This window comes from Cucurbitaria berberidis (assembly GCF_010015615.1).
Source record: "Cucurbitaria berberidis CBS 394.84 unplaced genomic scaffold K460scaffold_5, whole genome shotgun sequence".
Taxonomy (NCBI): domain Eukaryota; kingdom Fungi; phylum Ascomycota; class Dothideomycetes; order Pleosporales; family Cucurbitariaceae; genus Cucurbitaria; species Cucurbitaria berberidis.
This window is the reverse complement of record NW_024468939.1, coordinates 566,685-583,218: the sequence shown is the minus strand read 5'-3', so window position 1 is coordinate 583,218 and position 16,534 is coordinate 566,685. Positions and strand designations below refer to the sequence as shown.

The 16,534-nt window shown below is 51.9% G+C and overlaps 7 protein-coding genes across 7 annotated transcripts; 3 read left to right on the top strand and 4 right to left on the bottom strand.

The window, feature by feature from the left end:
- Nucleotides 1-107: 107 nt before the first annotated feature.
- Nucleotides 108-2,456, top strand: K460DRAFT_379598 (NGP1NT-domain-containing protein; the record flags this gene model as incomplete). Its single annotated transcript, XM_040935183.1, has 5 exons — nucleotides 108-205; nucleotides 257-1,007; nucleotides 1,358-1,400; nucleotides 1,452-1,971; nucleotides 2,027-2,456. The coding sequence occupies 5 exons, from the start codon at nucleotides 108-110 to the stop codon at nucleotides 2,454-2,456; spliced, it is 1,842 nt and encodes a 613-aa protein (XP_040784091.1).
- A 125-nt stretch (nucleotides 2,457-2,581) lies between these two features.
- K460DRAFT_379597 (FAD/NAD(P)-binding domain-containing protein) lies at nucleotides 2,582-3,829 on the bottom strand (the record flags this gene model as incomplete). The annotated part of the gene is made up of 1 exon (XM_040935182.1): nucleotides 2,582-3,829. The coding sequence occupies one exon, from the start codon at nucleotides 3,827-3,829 to the stop codon at nucleotides 2,582-2,584; it is 1,248 nt and encodes a 415-aa protein (XP_040784090.1).
- Nucleotides 3,830-4,562: 733 nt separating this feature from the next.
- K460DRAFT_408986 (uncharacterized protein) lies at nucleotides 4,563-6,654 on the bottom strand (the record flags this gene model as incomplete). Its single annotated transcript, XM_040937210.1, has 2 exons — nucleotides 4,563-6,218; nucleotides 6,277-6,654. 2 exons carry the CDS (start codon nucleotides 6,652-6,654, stop codon nucleotides 4,563-4,565), a joined length of 2,034 nt encoding a protein of 677 aa, XP_040784089.1.
- A 921-nt stretch (nucleotides 6,655-7,575) lies between these two features.
- Nucleotides 7,576-9,018, top strand: K460DRAFT_318580 (fumarylacetoacetate hydrolase family protein-like protein). The gene is made up of 2 exons (XM_040930393.1): nucleotides 7,576-8,005; nucleotides 8,076-9,018. Exons 1-2 carry the CDS (start codon nucleotides 7,729-7,731, stop codon nucleotides 8,690-8,692), a joined length of 894 nt encoding a protein of 297 aa, XP_040784088.1. The 5' UTR covers nucleotides 7,576-7,728; the 3' UTR covers nucleotides 8,693-9,018.
- A 43-nt stretch (nucleotides 9,019-9,061) lies between these two features.
- K460DRAFT_408984 (uncharacterized protein) lies at nucleotides 9,062-12,471 on the bottom strand (the record flags this gene model as incomplete). Its single annotated transcript, XM_040937209.1, has 3 exons — nucleotides 9,062-9,298; nucleotides 9,360-11,860; nucleotides 11,910-12,471. 3 exons carry the CDS (start codon nucleotides 12,469-12,471, stop codon nucleotides 9,062-9,064), a joined length of 3,300 nt encoding a protein of 1,099 aa, XP_040784087.1.
- A 646-nt stretch (nucleotides 12,472-13,117) lies between these two features.
- K460DRAFT_292680 (PLP-dependent transferase) lies at nucleotides 13,118-14,377 on the top strand (the record flags this gene model as incomplete). The annotated part of the gene is made up of 2 exons (XM_040929366.1): nucleotides 13,118-13,150; nucleotides 13,208-14,377. The coding sequence occupies 2 exons, from the start codon at nucleotides 13,118-13,120 to the stop codon at nucleotides 14,375-14,377; spliced, it is 1,203 nt and encodes a 400-aa protein (XP_040784086.1).
- An 82-nt stretch (nucleotides 14,378-14,459) lies between these two features.
- On the bottom strand, nucleotides 14,460-16,087 carry K460DRAFT_379593 (uncharacterized protein; the record flags this gene model as incomplete). The annotated part of the gene is made up of 2 exons (XM_040935181.1): nucleotides 14,460-15,985; nucleotides 16,036-16,087. The coding sequence occupies 2 exons, from the start codon at nucleotides 16,085-16,087 to the stop codon at nucleotides 14,460-14,462; spliced, it is 1,578 nt and encodes a 525-aa protein (XP_040784085.1).
- Nucleotides 16,088-16,534: the final 447 nt, after the last annotated feature.

Genomic DNA, 16,534 nt, shown 5'->3' with positions numbered 1-16,534 from the left:
CCTCTAGCGCATCCGCCGAACTTTTTCTCCATCTCAGAGAGCGGTCCAATTTTTACAACCCTCTTGCACGCACTCGATAATTCGGCAGAAAGCAGCAAGCAGCCAACATGGGTACAGCAAAGAAGGAAGCGAGCCGGAAGGAGCGCCAGGGCAAGACGGGCGATGGCATGGGCAATGTCAAAGTCAAGGGCGAAAATTTCTACCGGTATGGCACTTGATGGTGAAGATAGCAGAGCAAGTCCTGACAGCCACACAGTTCCGCAAAGAAAGTCAAGGTCCTCAAGCGCCTGACTGACGGCAAGGCCCAGCGCAACGCCAAAGGAGACGTAACCAAGGCTGCCTCGTACCAGTCTCGTGAAGCGCCCGTCGCCCGCGTCGAGCCCAACCGGAAGTGGTTCAACAACACTCGAGTCATCTCGCAAGATGCCCTCGACTCGTTCCGCTCGGCCGTGCAGGCGCAAGCCTCAGACCCTACGACCTTCCTCATGAAGCGCAACAAACTGCCCATGAGCTTGATCGAGGAAAAGGGCAACATCAATGGACTGAAGGAGCATGCTGCCAAGATTGCGGTCGAATCGCAGCCCTTCTCAGAGACCTTCGGGCCCAAAGCACAGCGGAAGAGGCCGAAGCTCGACTTCAGCTCCCTTGCAGACTTGGCTGGCCGGACAGACACCATGCACGACACTTACATAGACCGGCTCGAGCAAGCAAAATTGCTGTCGGGTACTTCTGGAGAGGCCGAAAACGAAAATTCCTTTGCCGACAACCCCAACGGCGAGCTCACATCAGCGAGGGAATTCATTTTCATGAAGGGCACCAGCAAGCGCATCTGGAACGAGTTGTACAAGGTCATTGATTCCAGCGATGTCATTCTACACGTCTTGGATGCCCGCGATCCTGATGGCACGCGCTGCAGAAGTGTCGAGAAGTATATTCGCACAGAGGCACCGCATAAGCATCTCGTCTTTGTATTAAACAAGGTTGACCTAGTCCCATCAAGAGTAGCAGTGAGTCCATCCCCCCTCTCCCTCACATCTCTCCCCCATTACATCCCTTTCCGTGCAATACTGCATGACCCCTCCTTAAGTCAAGGACCTTTTCCTTTTCTTCATGAATTGGTTCTGTTACAAGCTGGGAATAACAAAAGCGGCTCGCTTGCCCAAAGTCGTTTTGGCTGGGGGTAGACTTGCTTCCGTTTTGGTCGCTCGTCACTAGAGTCGCGCGTGATTTGTTTGAGTTGAGGGCCGTCTCTGCATTTAGCAGCATCGTGGCGGTTCTCTTAGTAATATTTCGCACATTCCTCCGTTCATGCAGTCGTTTCATGATAGCATTGTTGAACCAGACTGACATTGGATAGGCTGCTTGGGTACGACATTTGAGCAAAGAATTTCCGACATTAGGTAAGTCTTCTACTATCCTTTGAATATGAGAGTCCAACTAACAATATGTAGCCTTCCACGCCAATATCAACAACAGCTTCGGCAAAGGTTCCCTCATTGCACTCCTCCGCCAATTCTCCTCCCTCCACAGCGACCGCAAACAAATCTCTGTCGGTATGGTTGGATATCCCAACACCGGAAAATCGGCCATTATCAACACACTTCGGAAGAAGAAGGTCTGCGTTGTCGCACCTATCGCCGGAGAGACTAAGGTCTGGCAATATATCACGCTGATGAAGCGAATTTACATGATCGATTGCCCTGGTATCGTTCCGCCGAACCAAAGTGACACGGACGAAGACTTGCTCCTGAGAGGTAGTGTGCGTGTCGAGAACGTGGAGAATCCGGCACAATACATGGAGACGGTACTCAAGCGTGTTCAACCGAGGCATCTTCAAAGGACGTACGATATCAAGGATTATGATGGTAATGCTGTTATTTTCCTCGAGAAAATGTGCAGGAAGAGCGGACGTCTGCTCAAGGGTGGAGAGGCCGATATCGATGGTGCTGCAAAGATGGTCTTGAATGACTGGTAGGTTGCATTCTTCCTCCACATGAAGGATCCAGTTACTAACGACGTCGTGCAGGATACGCGGAAAGCTCCCCTGGTTTACCCCGCCGCCTTATAAAGAAGGCGAAGAGGCAGCCCCTGTTCAAGGCGTTGAGGGTCGTGATGGAAAGTTAGGAGAAATGAGCAAGAAGCGGAAACGCGGAGGCGAGAGTGAAGCTACCGCGAGCGTAGTAGCCGCGACCGATGCATCTAGCGCACAGCCTACTGACGAAGATGACGACGAATTTGGCGGCTTCAGCGAGGATGACGGTCTACAGCTAGACGTTGACGGTGATGTCGATGAGGATGAAGCAGAAGAGGACTCGGATGATGAAGAAGGTGGTACCCTGCTCGATGCTTCAGCTACAGGCGAGGATGCGAGTGAAGACGACGAGGCTGTGGAAGAGGAGGTTGCTGCGATTTCACAAGCTTTGTCAAAAGCGAAGAAGCGGCAACGGAAAGAGTAGGGATAAAACTATGATGAAATGATACCCCGATGCTATTACGGCTCACGAAAGTCAAGACATTCCCTTGCTTTGGACTACGTCTCCATAATTCTTAAAAATTCTTTGGAATGAAAGTTATCAAGTCACTACTGCCGCCCACTCCACAACTTGGCTGTAGTCCACAGCCAATAGTCGCGCCCCTTGATCATCCACACTATCCAACTCGGTATCCGCCACCCCATCGCTGATCCAACTCCTTTGCTCTTCCCGATAGGCACAAGCTGCGTCTCCCTGAGATCTTCTTCGAATATGCTCTCTGGACCGACTTCGCTTTCTGGCTTTCCAGCGTCGAGAAGCAGATCGCGCTTTATGTTCGCGCCCAGAATAGGGATGGCAGCGATGATGTTGTGGATTGCTGGTCGTGCGTAAGACGATGCGTCGCCAATTGCGTATATTCGTGGATGCGAAGCAGCGTCGACACGAAGGGTCTGTTTGTTTGTCTTGATCCGTCCATCAAGCTCGAGAAGGGAAGGAGGGATGAATGAAGTGTTTGGCTTTGCGCCGGTCGCTGGGATGTATAGGTCGGCTGATAGTGTTGTCCCATTGCTGAGGCTGAGAGTAGCCTTGGTGACGAGGGATGCGATAGCGAGCCCTGTGTTCTCCGGCTCTAGGCGCTCAACTCGGGCATTTTTAATAATGGTCACGCCTACTTTGGCCAGATACCCCTCCGCGGTCTGGGCGATAGTTGGTCTCAAATGGGGTAGAATCTCCTTGCCGGACGTAATGAGCATGATGTCGACTTTCGGACTGTTAAGTTTCGATTCAAACCATCCCGCACAACCATTCAGGTATTCGCCTAGTTCGCCAGCTACCTCGACGCCCGCAGGCCCTCCTCCAGCAATTACTATGCTCTTTGCCGTCGGAAGCGCCTTTCGAAACGTTGCCCACGCTTCTCGTAGCGCCGTTGAGTCGGTATTAAGCCCGAGGAGTGGAGAGGGCGTCGAAGCACCCGTCGCAATAACTAGTGTATGGAATCCAAACTCCTCTTCCTCGCCAGTGCTCAACTTGACCGATACACTTCTCTTCTCATGATTCACCATTGTCGCCGTCCCGTGTACAAACCTACACATCTCGCTACCATACTGTTTCAATTGCTGTGTTATTGAAACAAATAGCTTGTCCTGTGGGAACATGTCGTCCGAAATGAGGGCTCGCGGACATGCGGGGCGGCACATGGCTTGCGTGGAGGCGCTGACGAGGATTACCTGGTAAGAGGAGGGGTTTGGTAGAGCAGGGATGATATGCTTGGAAACATAATGTGCGGTAGCGACGCCGCCGTAGGAGCCGCCGAGTATGAGGATGTGCTTCTTAGGGAACGGCGTGGCTTGAGCCATGGTTATCGTTAGTGGTGCGTACAAGTTTTCGATGTAGGAAAGTTCCAATGAAAGTCGATAAGCGATTAATGCTTCCCAAAATACGCGTCAAATGGAAATCTAGCCTCTATTTGAAGGAAGTGAATGTCCAAGACGACTTTGTGCTACTTATGCTGTTAGGGCGTAAGATCGGATATGCTGCGGCGTTCGGTGATCGCAATCGCATATCCGAACCAGGACGAACGCCACCAATTTCATCGACGACTATTATCGAATGGAAGTTTTCTTTCAGATTTCTTCTGGGCCTAAGCAGAGGGCTGATACTAGATTCCGAGCGAAAATCGTCCGGCTCAATTCGCTACGTGATCCTTTTTGAGCGAAGTGCACAATGGGTCAGAAGTAGATAAAAAATGCCTTACTTCTTGGAGCAGTCTCGTCAGCTTGTAACCGAGAATGAAAAAAGCAACTACGCCCCAAAGATAGCTGTTGAGCTATCAAAACTTTTGTGGAGGTACTTTGAATGACGGCTTGTAGTTCGAAAGTGGCAGATTTAATATTACTAAACAATCCCAAACCGCACCGCTACGCCAGCAATCTACTTGAATGATTCACTGGACACACTTCGTTGTAAAAAACATGACAATTCATACAGCCCACCCCCGTATGCGCTTGCTAACCGCCCTTAGTAGAGAAACGAGTTTCCGTAATCGTCACCTGAGGGTGCCTCTATTAAGCTTTGTCGTTGTGCCGCAATTTACTCATACAAGCGCCCCTTGCGGAAAGCGGTGACATTCGAATCCTCCCCATTGTGGACAGAAGCTATCGCTAGTCTCCCAACCTCCTCTTTAGGCTCCACATCTCCGAACCTTACCCTGACGTCTCGTAACAGTCTTGCGCGTTGCGAGGCACCTAAGAAGGTCCCGTTCACCGGCAAGTGTTTATCGTTCCTAGTCAAGCTTGATACGTTCATCATAACATCTGGGCCGTGAGGCAGAAAGACGCGGATGATTGGAGCTACAAGGCTAGCTATAATAAGGAAAGACGATATAATAACCAGTGTTGCAAGCCAACCTCGATGCATTTCAACGACATCGGCTATCCCGAATGATTTTTTTTCCTGGGTCTTCCAGCATCGTGCTTTCAAGCCGTCAGATGTCAAGCTATACAGGCCGGTGGTCGTATTATATGGCGGTATCAAAGAATTGTCCCCGTCCCAGAAATAGGCAGTATCGTTCGAAATGCCGTTTAATATCGCCGGAAAGCCATTCATTAGGTTCCAGTATGTGTTGAGTAGCTGGCCCAAACGAACAGAGTAATCTTCAGGTGAGGTGATTTGGACCTCAGCTGCGGGCAATGTCCTACGCGCAAAGTATGGGTCTGCCATGTATCGATCGAGAAGAGTTGGTTCACCGGCTTTGCCCGGAACACTTTTGATAAAGTTGTCGATGAACAGTGGCCAGAAACCATGGTTAATATCTAAATGCGTCCACGCGCTGGGTAGGTGGTCCAATCGGGAACGGCGCACTCGATTAGCATGACACCGAGTCCTTGAGCAGTCAACGTCTGTCTCAACGTATGAGCTCCTGATATTGCACACAAGTGCACCATAACCTACGCCTCTCAAATAAGTAGGCCAGTAGGAAAGGCTGAAAGGTTCTAACATAGGTGATGGTACCTTCTGTCGCGATATTAGAGACGTATTTTGGTACCCTATATATGCCCCAGTTCCCGTGGAATTTATCCAATAGGGAGAAGGTGTACGCTCCGCGCTTATGTTGTTATTTGGCAGGGAACGAACCGAGCAATTCACATCCAAGTACTGAGTCTGGATTAGAGTAGTGGCGGTATTCAGGCCTGAATGTTTTTTTGTCACGTGCTTGATAGGGATTCCGACGAGGGAGGAATAGGATCCGGCGGTAAGCCCAGCATGATACCAGCCATCACCATAATCCTCGCTGCCTTCGTAATGCTCAATCCTAGGAATCTTGAGGTTTCCCCAAATATCTTCTTCCGTCGGGGTTACAACAACAGTACTCGCGAACAGCGAGTTCACGATCTCGAAGAGCCGAGGGCCATGCGAACCAGCGTATGTCTCCAAGTTTCCGTTGGGCATCATGTAAAGGTCATGAACTGGAAAAGCTGCGGAAATTGCAGTTCTCCCAATAGACATTATTCTGATGCTGGCTTGGCCTCCTAAGGGAGAGAGAGCCCAGATAGAAGTTAGAGTTATGCCGACGTAGGTAAACATTCGTAGTTGTACTTGTGATATGACGGTGCTCGTAAATGATGTATTGGTGGCTAGTAAATCTAGGATACCCATGCGTTCCCCTTTGGCTAATCGCCAGCACAGTATGGCATGTGTCATTCGTCCGATTACTGAAGCGAATATGATAGGGAAGACGGTAGGGCCCTATAAAGCGGTGAGATTTTGCTTTACCTAGGGAGGGGTAGAAGAGCTCAGTGCTTACGTATTTAGCAGCATTGAGTAACATTGTAGCCACTCTCATCTGTTCCCCAGTTTCCATATCATACGTAGTTGAGCCGTCATAGTGAGCGACAAGCAATGCGAACACTAGAAATGCGGCGGAGCAAGCGACTAAGAATATGTCAAATGTAGCATCTGCAATCTTTGTAAATAGAGAAGATTCGACAGCTTCCGGAATGGTCGGCCAGTTTTGAGGTGTTCCTAGCTTCATGTGCTGGAGTACAGGGGTCGCTGCCGTTCCCAATGTGTCACTCATTTCCGTTTGTGGAGGATTTGACAGAGACTGTTGGCTTGAATGGACAGACGGATGTCGCTGTGCTTGAGGTAGTGACCCGTCATGGTCGAGTAGTGACATCTCCATGGCGGGGAAATCGAAGTTAAGGTTAGTAAGAGACACAACCTTGGCTGTGGCGCTTTATATGACAGGCTGTATGAACCCGGATAAGAGAGGTAGGCATGAAGAGATGCCTGCACTCAGCCCCGTAGAAATGTGATACTAGCCTTCTGAACACCGCACTAGCGGCAGCGGAAGCTCTACCAATGGAAGGCTCCGAGGCTGGACGTAGTAGGCTGAGGGAGTTTGGTGCTGTTTCACGAACGAGGGATAGCAGCTACTGCAAGGGAGGCTGATACAAGCAAGGAAAACAGTCGACCTCTGTTCAAAAGTACAATTAACGATAGCAAGAGCAAGATATATAACGCAGGAGGAGAGAAAACTTCTATATGCTATACCGAGTACCTTTGGAGCTAGAGTGAGGAGTGTAGCGCAGACAAAGTAGAGCGATTTTAACGGAGTGTTGTACAGAAAGCAGTGGAACTTGTCATACTGAGAGGCCTATAGGGAAGCGACACGGAGACTATAGGTGTCCCAATAGCCCAGAGAGTTTCTTGACGACACTAGGTAAACTCAAGCCCCAATTTGGCCTAAACTCCAGAGAGAAATGCAATAATTCGATGATTGATAAGATCAGTGTAGTTTTGTTAGAACGAAATTCAACACTTTACGCAATACAAGTAGCCGTCGGAGCGATCTTCTTTGAATGTGGATGGCACCGTTTGCTTCTCTGCTCAACCCACTTTGTCTGTGCCGGAATATGATTGACGCGCTTCGTACAAGTTCTCATGCAAGATATGTTGGGACAATGTGAAGACGGTAGGCTATTAGATCGTTCTTAAGCTACGGCCCTATATGTAGCTCCGGCTCCCCGCGTGTTCTTAACTTTGTGGTCTAGAACCAATAACACATCGCCCAAATGAACATGCCGCCTCTCAACTCCGCAAGACCCCACACCTTGCCGACATCGCCAGACCTGGTCGGTAAAACGTATATCCAGCATCAACCCCACGATCGCAAGTCTACAGTTGCGCAGACTGAAATAAAAGCAATCGGAAACCTCGAAATTGTTCCGCATATTTCAATTTCACGAGAATCGCAATGGCGCCAAATTGGGACAGACTCATCCGTTTCATCGCAACAGACGGACGAGAGCTGCGGGGCGAGCCAATCCTACCCTCGGCGGATTTCGACGTGGGCACCACGACGGAAGAGACGGGATTGAAGGCAAAGGTCATTGACGTTGCGGACGGCGATGTGTTTAGCCCAGCTACAAAGGTGACAGACGAGACTGTTACGGTGAAGAAACTCCTGGGTCCTGTGACCACAGACGAAGTCCCCATCATCCGCTGCATAGGGTTGAACTTTATCAAGCATAGTACGTTCACCTCACCCTACACTTCTTCTCTACACACTATTGTGAAATCTTGTGCTGACGCAACGTCCAGTCCAAGAAGGAGGCCGCACCCTGCCCCCCTTCCCCTCGACATTCATCAAAGCCAACACAGCCCTGAACGACCACAACGGCACCATCGTCATCCCCAAAATCGCACAAGACAGCCAAGCCGACTACGAAGGCGAACTCTGCTTCATCATTTCCAAAGACGCAAAGGACGTGTCCGAAGCAGACGCATACGACTACATCGGCGGCTACCTGTCTGGCAATGACGTCTCATCGCGCAAGCTGCAGCGCGACCCGCAACTCGCCGGCACAGTACCGCAGTGGAACTTCAGCAAGGGATTCGACACGTACGCGCCGCTGGGCCCGCAGATTGTGTCTACGAAAGTCATTCCCGATCCGAGTAAGCTGCATCTCAAGACGACGGTCAACGGGGAGGTGAGGCAGAGCGAGGGCATCGATGACTTGTGCTTCAAAGTGCCGTATTTGGTTAGCTATTGCAGTCAGGGCACGACGTTGAAGAAGGGCACTGTCGTCATGACGGGGACGTGTGCGGGTGTCGGGTATGCGATGAAGCCGCCGCAGTTTTTGAAGCCGGGAGATGTCGTCGAGGTTAATCTGAGTCCTGCGGTTGGGACGTTGAGGAACGTAGTCGAGTATGCGTAGATAGGAAATAAGGTGTTGAATCGATAAGTTCTGGGTCTTGTGAGGAAGCGAGTATTGCAACCATGGCAGATAGTAAACTTTTCGAGGCTGAGAAGTATGTCAATGGCTTCTCTTCGTCCTCACATAGGAAATTGGCACGTCTCATCACGGACTAAATATATCAACAGCATATATACTTTAAGATGCAATGATTTCCTACGCAGTAGAAAAGCCGCGCCTTCGAAACGCCGAAAATGCAGTTACAATACAGACTCAACGCCACGACTAGTCCAATCCAACAAGGACGTTATAAACGTACAAGAACAGATAGCAGAATAGTAAAATGCAAAACCAAGCCTCGGGTATATACAGGCTCACTATACAAGTTCACTACCGCTTCTCGACGAGAAGGAGGTGCATAGCCAGATACGCAAGAAGGACAAACGAGCCACCGAAGACGGCAAGACCGATGCAGTCCTTCCACAAGGCTTGTGTGTTGAAGCCAAAGGAGCTAAGAATCGCAGAACCGGGGACTTCAATGTCGAGTCCATATTTGTGGTCGATGAGAGAGAGATACTTGACTTCATTGACGATGAGGCCTTCGAAGGCGTAGTGGAAAATGGACAACTGGTCCTTCGTTAGTATCTTCTAATGTGCACAGAATGAAGGTATGGGGAGATGGACGTACCGACTGTAGCCACTTGGCCACCGCAGGGATACTCTCCTGGTTCAGGAAAAAACCCGAGAACAACAGGCTGAACAGCATGACAAGCACACCGATCAAATTCGCCACGCCCGAGTTGCGGAACACGATTCCGATGAACAAGAAGATGGCCGCGGCGGCAAGGTTGAAAAGCACCAGGAACAAGGTGAACTTGAGGAAATTCGGCCAGGCGGGAACCAGGCCAGTCATCGGGTACACAATCATGCCAAGGATCATGGGTGGAAGTAGGCGCAGGGGAATGATGTCGAACAGGACCTTGGCGGCGAAGTACGAGGGAGGGGAGTAGTAGCCCTTCGCGCGCTCGCGGGTAAAGAGTAGCCGTTCAGGAGCAAACACGGTGAGGATTGTCAAGCTGCTGAAACCGAAAAGTGACAGGACGAACAGGAACAGACCTAGACGGTTCTGGAAGCCCTTGATGTCGTCTGTAAGGCCGTAGAACAAGAAGCCGAGGAAGACAGCTAGTACGATGGCGATGGCGTAGTGTGTGAGCATGAGCATTGGGTTGCGGTACAGGTTGCGCCAGGTACGCCTCGATAGGATGGTGAATTGGCCCAATAGACCGACTTTTCGGAAGCCCTTCAGCTTGCCGGCTGCTACGAAGCCATTTGCCCCTTGAGTTACGTTCGTGCCGTTGGCTTGGTTCGCGCTCGCAACTGAGCTGGCAATATCTTCACGGATACCGGCAGCGACATCGGACGAGGCGTATGCGGTAATCAGGATATCCAAGTTGGTCCCGGTACTGCCGTTGGCTAGAGGAGGAGGTTCGTCCGGATCCTCCAGGATCTGAGGAGGCACACCACCTTGTTGACGGGTAAGCTTCAGCCACTGGGCCTTGATAGCACCTCGACGATCATAGGGAGCTTCATCGTCGGTCTTGGGGGACATCGTACCATCTACAACAGCAGAGCTCTTCTTCCTAGTGAATAGCTCGCGCTCCTGTTGTTGTTTTATCGAAGTCCTCCGCTTGTTCCTGGGGCGCATGCTTGAGTTGCTAGGGCTGCCAGCCAAGTCTCTCTCAAGCTCTGAGTTGTTGATACTAGGGATTGACTTGACGGCAATCGCGCTGCTTGCACTCGTAAGGAGGCCATCCCTAGTGAAGAGCGAGCTGTCCTCGTCAATGGTGTGGCTGGCTGCGCTCGCATGCATTGTGAGGTCTATGAGATAATCCGCGATGTTGAAGCCAGGTGGGCAGCTATAGCCAATGTTGTCGAAATATGCCTGGCAATTTTCAAACGGGCCCGAGTAGACGGTCCTGCCCTTTGCTAGTAATAAGAGCTGATCAAAGAGCGCTACGATGTTCGATCGTGGCTGGTGGATTGTGACAACCACTGTTCTGTTGTAGTTCTTGACGAGGTTGACAAGGCACTCGACGACATTGAAAGCGTTGAAGGCATCCAGTCCGCTCGTAGGTTCGTCCAGGTAAAGAATGCTAGGCGATGTCACGAGCTCACAAGCAATGCCGACACGGCGCTTTTCTCCGCCAGAGATGCCACGGCCGCTTTCTTCCGAGCCAATCTTCTGGTTGCGTATGTGGTAGATGCCGAGCTGTCGCTCAACGTCCTCTACCTTCTGCTCCTTTGATGTGCGGCTCATCTCCTTGGGTAAACGAAGCAACGCTGAGTCCAGAATCGTCTCATGGACGGTCAAGGTTGGCAATAGGGTATCTTCTTGGTCCACAAATCCAATGACGTTTCGGAACTCGTCGTCACGGACCTTCTCGCCGTTGAGATAGAAATCGCCACTGGTAGTCCCGATCTTGTTCTTCCGCGCCAGGATATCCAGGAACGTGGTCTTACCTGCGCCTGAAGCTCCCATAATCGCCAAAAGCTCTCCAGGATGGACAGCACCGGTTATGCCAGAGAGAATCTGCTTCCCGTTGAGGTTGTAGCCGACATTTTCGAAAGACAGGGCAGCCGGCTTGTGATCGGCCAGTAGTTTGGCATTTTCGTCCTCCTCATCATCTGAAAGATGGATGGCTCCATATCGCCTGCTCTCCGCTCGATGGGTAATGTACCAGATGGCCAATATGACGGCAACGATGAACAATGCGCAGCCAGCAATGACGCTGGCAATCAAAGGCGTGTTGATCTTTTTGACAGGACGTTCGTAGCCAGGAACCTCGGTCTGGTATAGACACTCGCCTGTATCGCAGGAGAGAGTGATGCTTTCATCGCCGAAGATGCTCGAGATGAGGTCGTTCATAGCGGGCTCCGAGAAGAAGCTCCCGCTGTCCTTGCTGTTGGTAGCAGCAATCGATCTAAACTCAGCAGGGCCCTTGATTTCGTCCTTCAAGAAGTCCCCAATGTCCACCGAGCCGCCTTCTCCGCAGAGCATTCTGTTGGGAACGCAGGCACATTCGATGTTCTCGCATCTGTACTTGGTCAGGTTGCGATCGGATTCGGCGGTCCATTGGGTGGAACACGTGTCGAGGGCGCAGTAAAAGGATTCGCGTTGATCAACCCAGACTGCGATGGTTAGTCAGGTAGTCGCTACGTGTTTGGTGCAGATGCTTACATTGGAAATTGCACTCTGCTGTCTCAGCATTGCAAGAAAAGGTCGCCTGCGGCTTCTTGTCCTTCAAGGTATCGAGGATCTTCCGGTTTGTGATGTCGCACATCTGGAAGTTCTCCTTGACAAGTTGGCCATCTGTGTAGCACACGCCGCCCTCGCCGTCTGGCATCATGGCATTGCAGGCGTTGTTCGTCTTGCACACGTTGCAGTTGATGCCAGACCAGCCATCCTTGCACTGACACTCCTTCTCGCCTCCTCGCGGTGCTCTGTCTTTGCCATCGGCCAGCGAGCCACACAGTGGTTCTGAGCAGTCTTCTCCTCCAAATCCAGGCCCACAGTTACATCGCCCGTTGGCCTTGCTGCACTCGGCGAACTGGTGGCACTTGAAGTCTTCGAGGTTGCAGTTGAAGCATGGGGGGCAACCATCCGGTCGGTCGTCGTAGATGGAGAAGAGGGCGTTTGGCGAGTCGGCGAGGGTGTAGTTGGAGAAGGTCTTGCGAGCTGTAGATGCTGTGGCCAGCCCCAGCAGGACGACGAGCGAGCTCGTCCAGTATCGTTGGCGCATCTTGGGTGCCTACAGCGAGCGCCGATGGGAGCTGTGACAGCTACGAAGTGGCGGGTAACCAGTTGCCTCTAAGAGCAACAGCTGCACAGGGCGCAACAGTCAGCGGTCAAAGGAGCGGCGCAGGAGCGTAGAAGCCCACAAAAGGTATCAGACGGTTAATAACGGTGGTTGAGCTGGAGTGGAGGTGTGGCCTATCTGTGGTCCTGCTATCATCGGCGTTGCATGGTCGTGATTCGTGGGGGCTGGGTTCGCCCGCAGCCAAGAGCTATGCCGGACCGCTGCACCGAGGCACAGCCCTGCCATGACCTTCGTCATTGATTCATCCCATCTCATAGAGAAGCACAAGTCAAATATACAATGGTGTCTAAGTGCTATATACTTCAAGCTCACTACTGCATATGTAAACGAGAATGTGGGAGTTTTTAAGACACCTTGGCCACGTTCCTCTACCATAGCCTCTGCCGTGCCCCCTCCAAGCCCTAGTCGACCCGCTCTAATGGAACTTGGTTCAAAATCGCGGAGGTCTAACGGCGCGCCTCATGTCAATTGGAAAGATCCGATAGTCTAGCCATCAAGCCGCAAGACGTTGAGAGATACCTCTTCCCTTCTTCAGGACTACAGCTTCTTCCCAGTCGTCACCACCATCATGGTCAAAATCAACGACTTCGCTGTGGAGTCAGTGAGTGTCTTCCCCGCATCCTCGTAAAATGCACGTGCAAGCCTGACTCTGGGGAAGTGGATGGACGCACACGAGACGAAGTGCAAGTACAACCTCGCCGAAACATGCTGTGCCTCCCTCTCCATCGACCAGCTCCGCGACCTCTCCGAGAACAAGGACGGCCAAGTCTTCGACACTGCGAAAATTCTCGACTATGGTGCCATCAGGGGATCCGAGCAGCTACGAAACAATCTTGCACGACTGTACTCGGCAAAAGTGGCTTCACCCTTGTCGCCAGACAGCATCCTCACCACGGCTGGAGCAATTCAAGCAAACTACCTGACGGCGTATGCCCTGGTTGGCCCCGGGGACCATGTCATCTGCCACTACCCCACCTACCAGTCACTCTACGAAGTGCCAAAGCAACTAGGCGCAGAAGTCGATCTGTGGAAAGCAAAGCCCGAGAATGAATGGATCCCCACCATCGACGACCTGAAAGCCCTCATCAAGCCCACCACCAAACTCATCGTCATCAACAACCCCAACAACCCCACAGGCGCCGTGCTGAAAAAGAGCCTCCTACAACAAATCATCGACCTCGCCTCAGAGACCAACATCACCGTCTTCGCAGATGAAGTCTACCGCCCCTTGTTCCACTCCATCAGCCCGATAGACAAGGACTTCCCCCCTTCGCTGCTCTCCATGGGCTACAAGAACGTCGTAGTCACAGGCTCCATGTCCAAAGCGTATTCGCTCGCCGGGATCCGCGTGGGCTGGATCGCCTCGCGCAGCCCCGAGCTCATCGAGACGATTGCGCAGGCGCGGCACTACACCACCATCTCCGTCTCGCACTTTGACGAGCAAGTCGCTGCGTACGCGCTCCATCCATCGACGATCCACAGCCTGCTGGCCCGCAATATCCAGCTGGCAAAGACCAATCTCGCGCTGCTGGAGAGGTTTGTGCTGAAGAATGAGGACGAGTGCGAGTGGGTGAAGCCCGTGGCTGGCACGACGGCTTTTATCAAGTTTCATAGAGAGGGGAAGCCGGTCGACTCGGTGAATTTTTGCAAGAAACTGCTTGAGAAGACGGGCGTGCTGTTTGTTCCGGGCAGTCAGTCGTTTGGCGACGAGTGGAAGGGATATGTCAGGATTGGATTTGTGAACCAGACGGATGTTGTGCAGAAAGGGCTAGATGAGGCGACCAAGTTTGTCAGGAAGAATCTAGATGACGTTGATTTGGCTACGTAGACCAATTAAGTATCGCATTACCAAAGTACGGCTACATGCTTTCAATAACGTCAGTAGGTGTGAAAGCAACAACAAGCACGGTTTAATATACCGTCAACGCACTAACTGCCCCGTTCTTAAGCACCTCAAACACCATGCCCGGAAACCCAAACAGTTCTACGTTCCCTACATCGCTTGCACCCTCCACCACTACACTCCCACCTGCGTTTGCAAACCTACTCTTCTTCCCAGAGCTGTCTTCCCATCCACCCAGCAGCTCGCAGCTACTCCCCGGGCTGTCGCCCCAGCCCCGGTTCAGCGCCATGCCACGCTGCTGCAATCGCTCCTGTTCTTCGCTGTCATAGTACGGTTTGAAGACTTCCTTGAGACGACCAGAAACATCGCTAAAAGGCATTTCAGAATTGAGGGCTTCTCGGTACATGGTCGATGGCACATGTTCTAGTGTCCATCTACTCCTTCTATGCCGATTGAACTGGTACGACCCTGGGACATTTCCGTGCAAGATGATTTTGGTGGCTGTGAGGTGATTTAGGGGCTGGGCAGTGAGTTCGCCTTCTTCGTGGTACAGGTCTGATTCTCGACGTTCGGCCGTGGGTGAGGGTGGCGAGATCTGCGTTGGTTGCGAGATGAGAATGTCGAAGCCGTGGTGGTAGTAGTTGTAGAAGTGCTCTGCTGCTGCAACCTCGCGCTCTTGAGCTTCGAGGGCGGCTTCATCATCGTCTTCCCAGTCGTCTTCGTTGTCTGACCTAACAGCTGAGCCATGATCCGAGTCGAGATCATCGGGTATAAGTCCGCCTGGTGATAGATCCGAGGCATCACTAGTTCTTCGGTCTTTGTGAATCGATAGCCGGTGGTCGTTCTTCCGATAGATCGAGTCGGGTGCACCGAGCTCCATGATCAAGTCCTGCGGGGTGGTCTCGCTAAGGATGATCCAGAAAGGGGGGCTGGAACGCCTCATGAGCTCAATACGACCCTCGCCGTGTACCCTTACCGACTCGATCTCATCTGGTCCTCCCTCCCTTCCCTTGCCACCTACTAGCACCAAAGATCTTGGATTGGGGGGTATCGCTGTGAATAGGGATCCTCTCGCCTTCTGCCAAGACTCTCCGCTGAAGACTGCCATAGACGTTGCGGGTCCGGTGGCCGACGATGATAGTAACGAGATGAAGTCTTTCTTGGAAGAATATGCCGAGTGTTGCACGGGAAAGTTGAAGGCTATGCCAGGGTACGACAGATTGTATGTCCCTCTCGCACTTGGATCTTCCGACTTGGGTGGTACATATTCTCCGCCATATGTCGGCCCTAGAAGCTTATCATAGACGTGTCTGAATCTGGGTCCTGAAGGCCCTCCTAACATGCCACTATCACCAGGCTTGAACACCTCGATATCCTTGTACACCAGCCGAGCTTTCGCAAAATCGAGCACTTCTATCAGCCGTAGCCGCTGGTCGGGCCCGTCGAACTGTAACCGCAGTCCGTTGTCGGGTAAACTTATATGGATGGGGGTGGATATCGGATGGAGGTCGTCATGGTAGAGTTGGAATCGTGGATACGCCTTGACTTCTGCTTTCACGGTCGTCAACACTTCGTGGAGGGAGCACCCGAGGGCTGCGACTCAGTTAGCCTAGTCTTCGAGGAGACCCAATCGTTCGACATACTCATAAACCCCACGCTGCGTCCTGGTTGTAATAGCATGTTGCCATCTTCCATGTTGATTATCGCGGAATTCCTACGCACAGGAGTAGTGTTGGCTGGTATATATGTGCTGCCTAGACTCGCGAGCGGTACCGCCCTCGTGCTTTGTCCACGCGCACAGGATAAGTCAGGTTGCGCGAAACTGTAACGAACACCAGCACTCAGGATATCCGGCCGACTACAGGCTTGTACGGTATCAGGGCCTTGATATAGGTAAGAGAAATCTAGACGCGGTATGCTATGCTTCTATTGAGGACTGAGGGGTGGTGGGGTACGGGTGCGGGCGCAGCACGCTCTGTTGGAGAGGAACGGTCTAAAGGCGAGCGAAGAATCACGAACTGGGTATCATCAACAAATCTAAGGTGGGTATCGAGAAGAAGAGTAATAAGGATATGGAGAGTAGACAACTGTAAAGAGGCAGTGGATGCGGAGGTGCTGCGGAGGAGAGCTGCTGGGCAATTG

Bases quoted from the DNA above. Each gene is read 5' to 3' on its own strand.
- K460DRAFT_318580 (XM_040930393.1), top strand. From the start codon at position 7,729: ATGGCGCCAAATTGGGACAGACTCATCCGTTTCATCGCAACAGACGGA. The intron at 8,006-8,075 runs GTACGTTCACCT...CGCAACGTCCAG, and splicing joins GTTGAACTTTATCAAGCATA to TCCAAGAAGGAGGCCGCACC.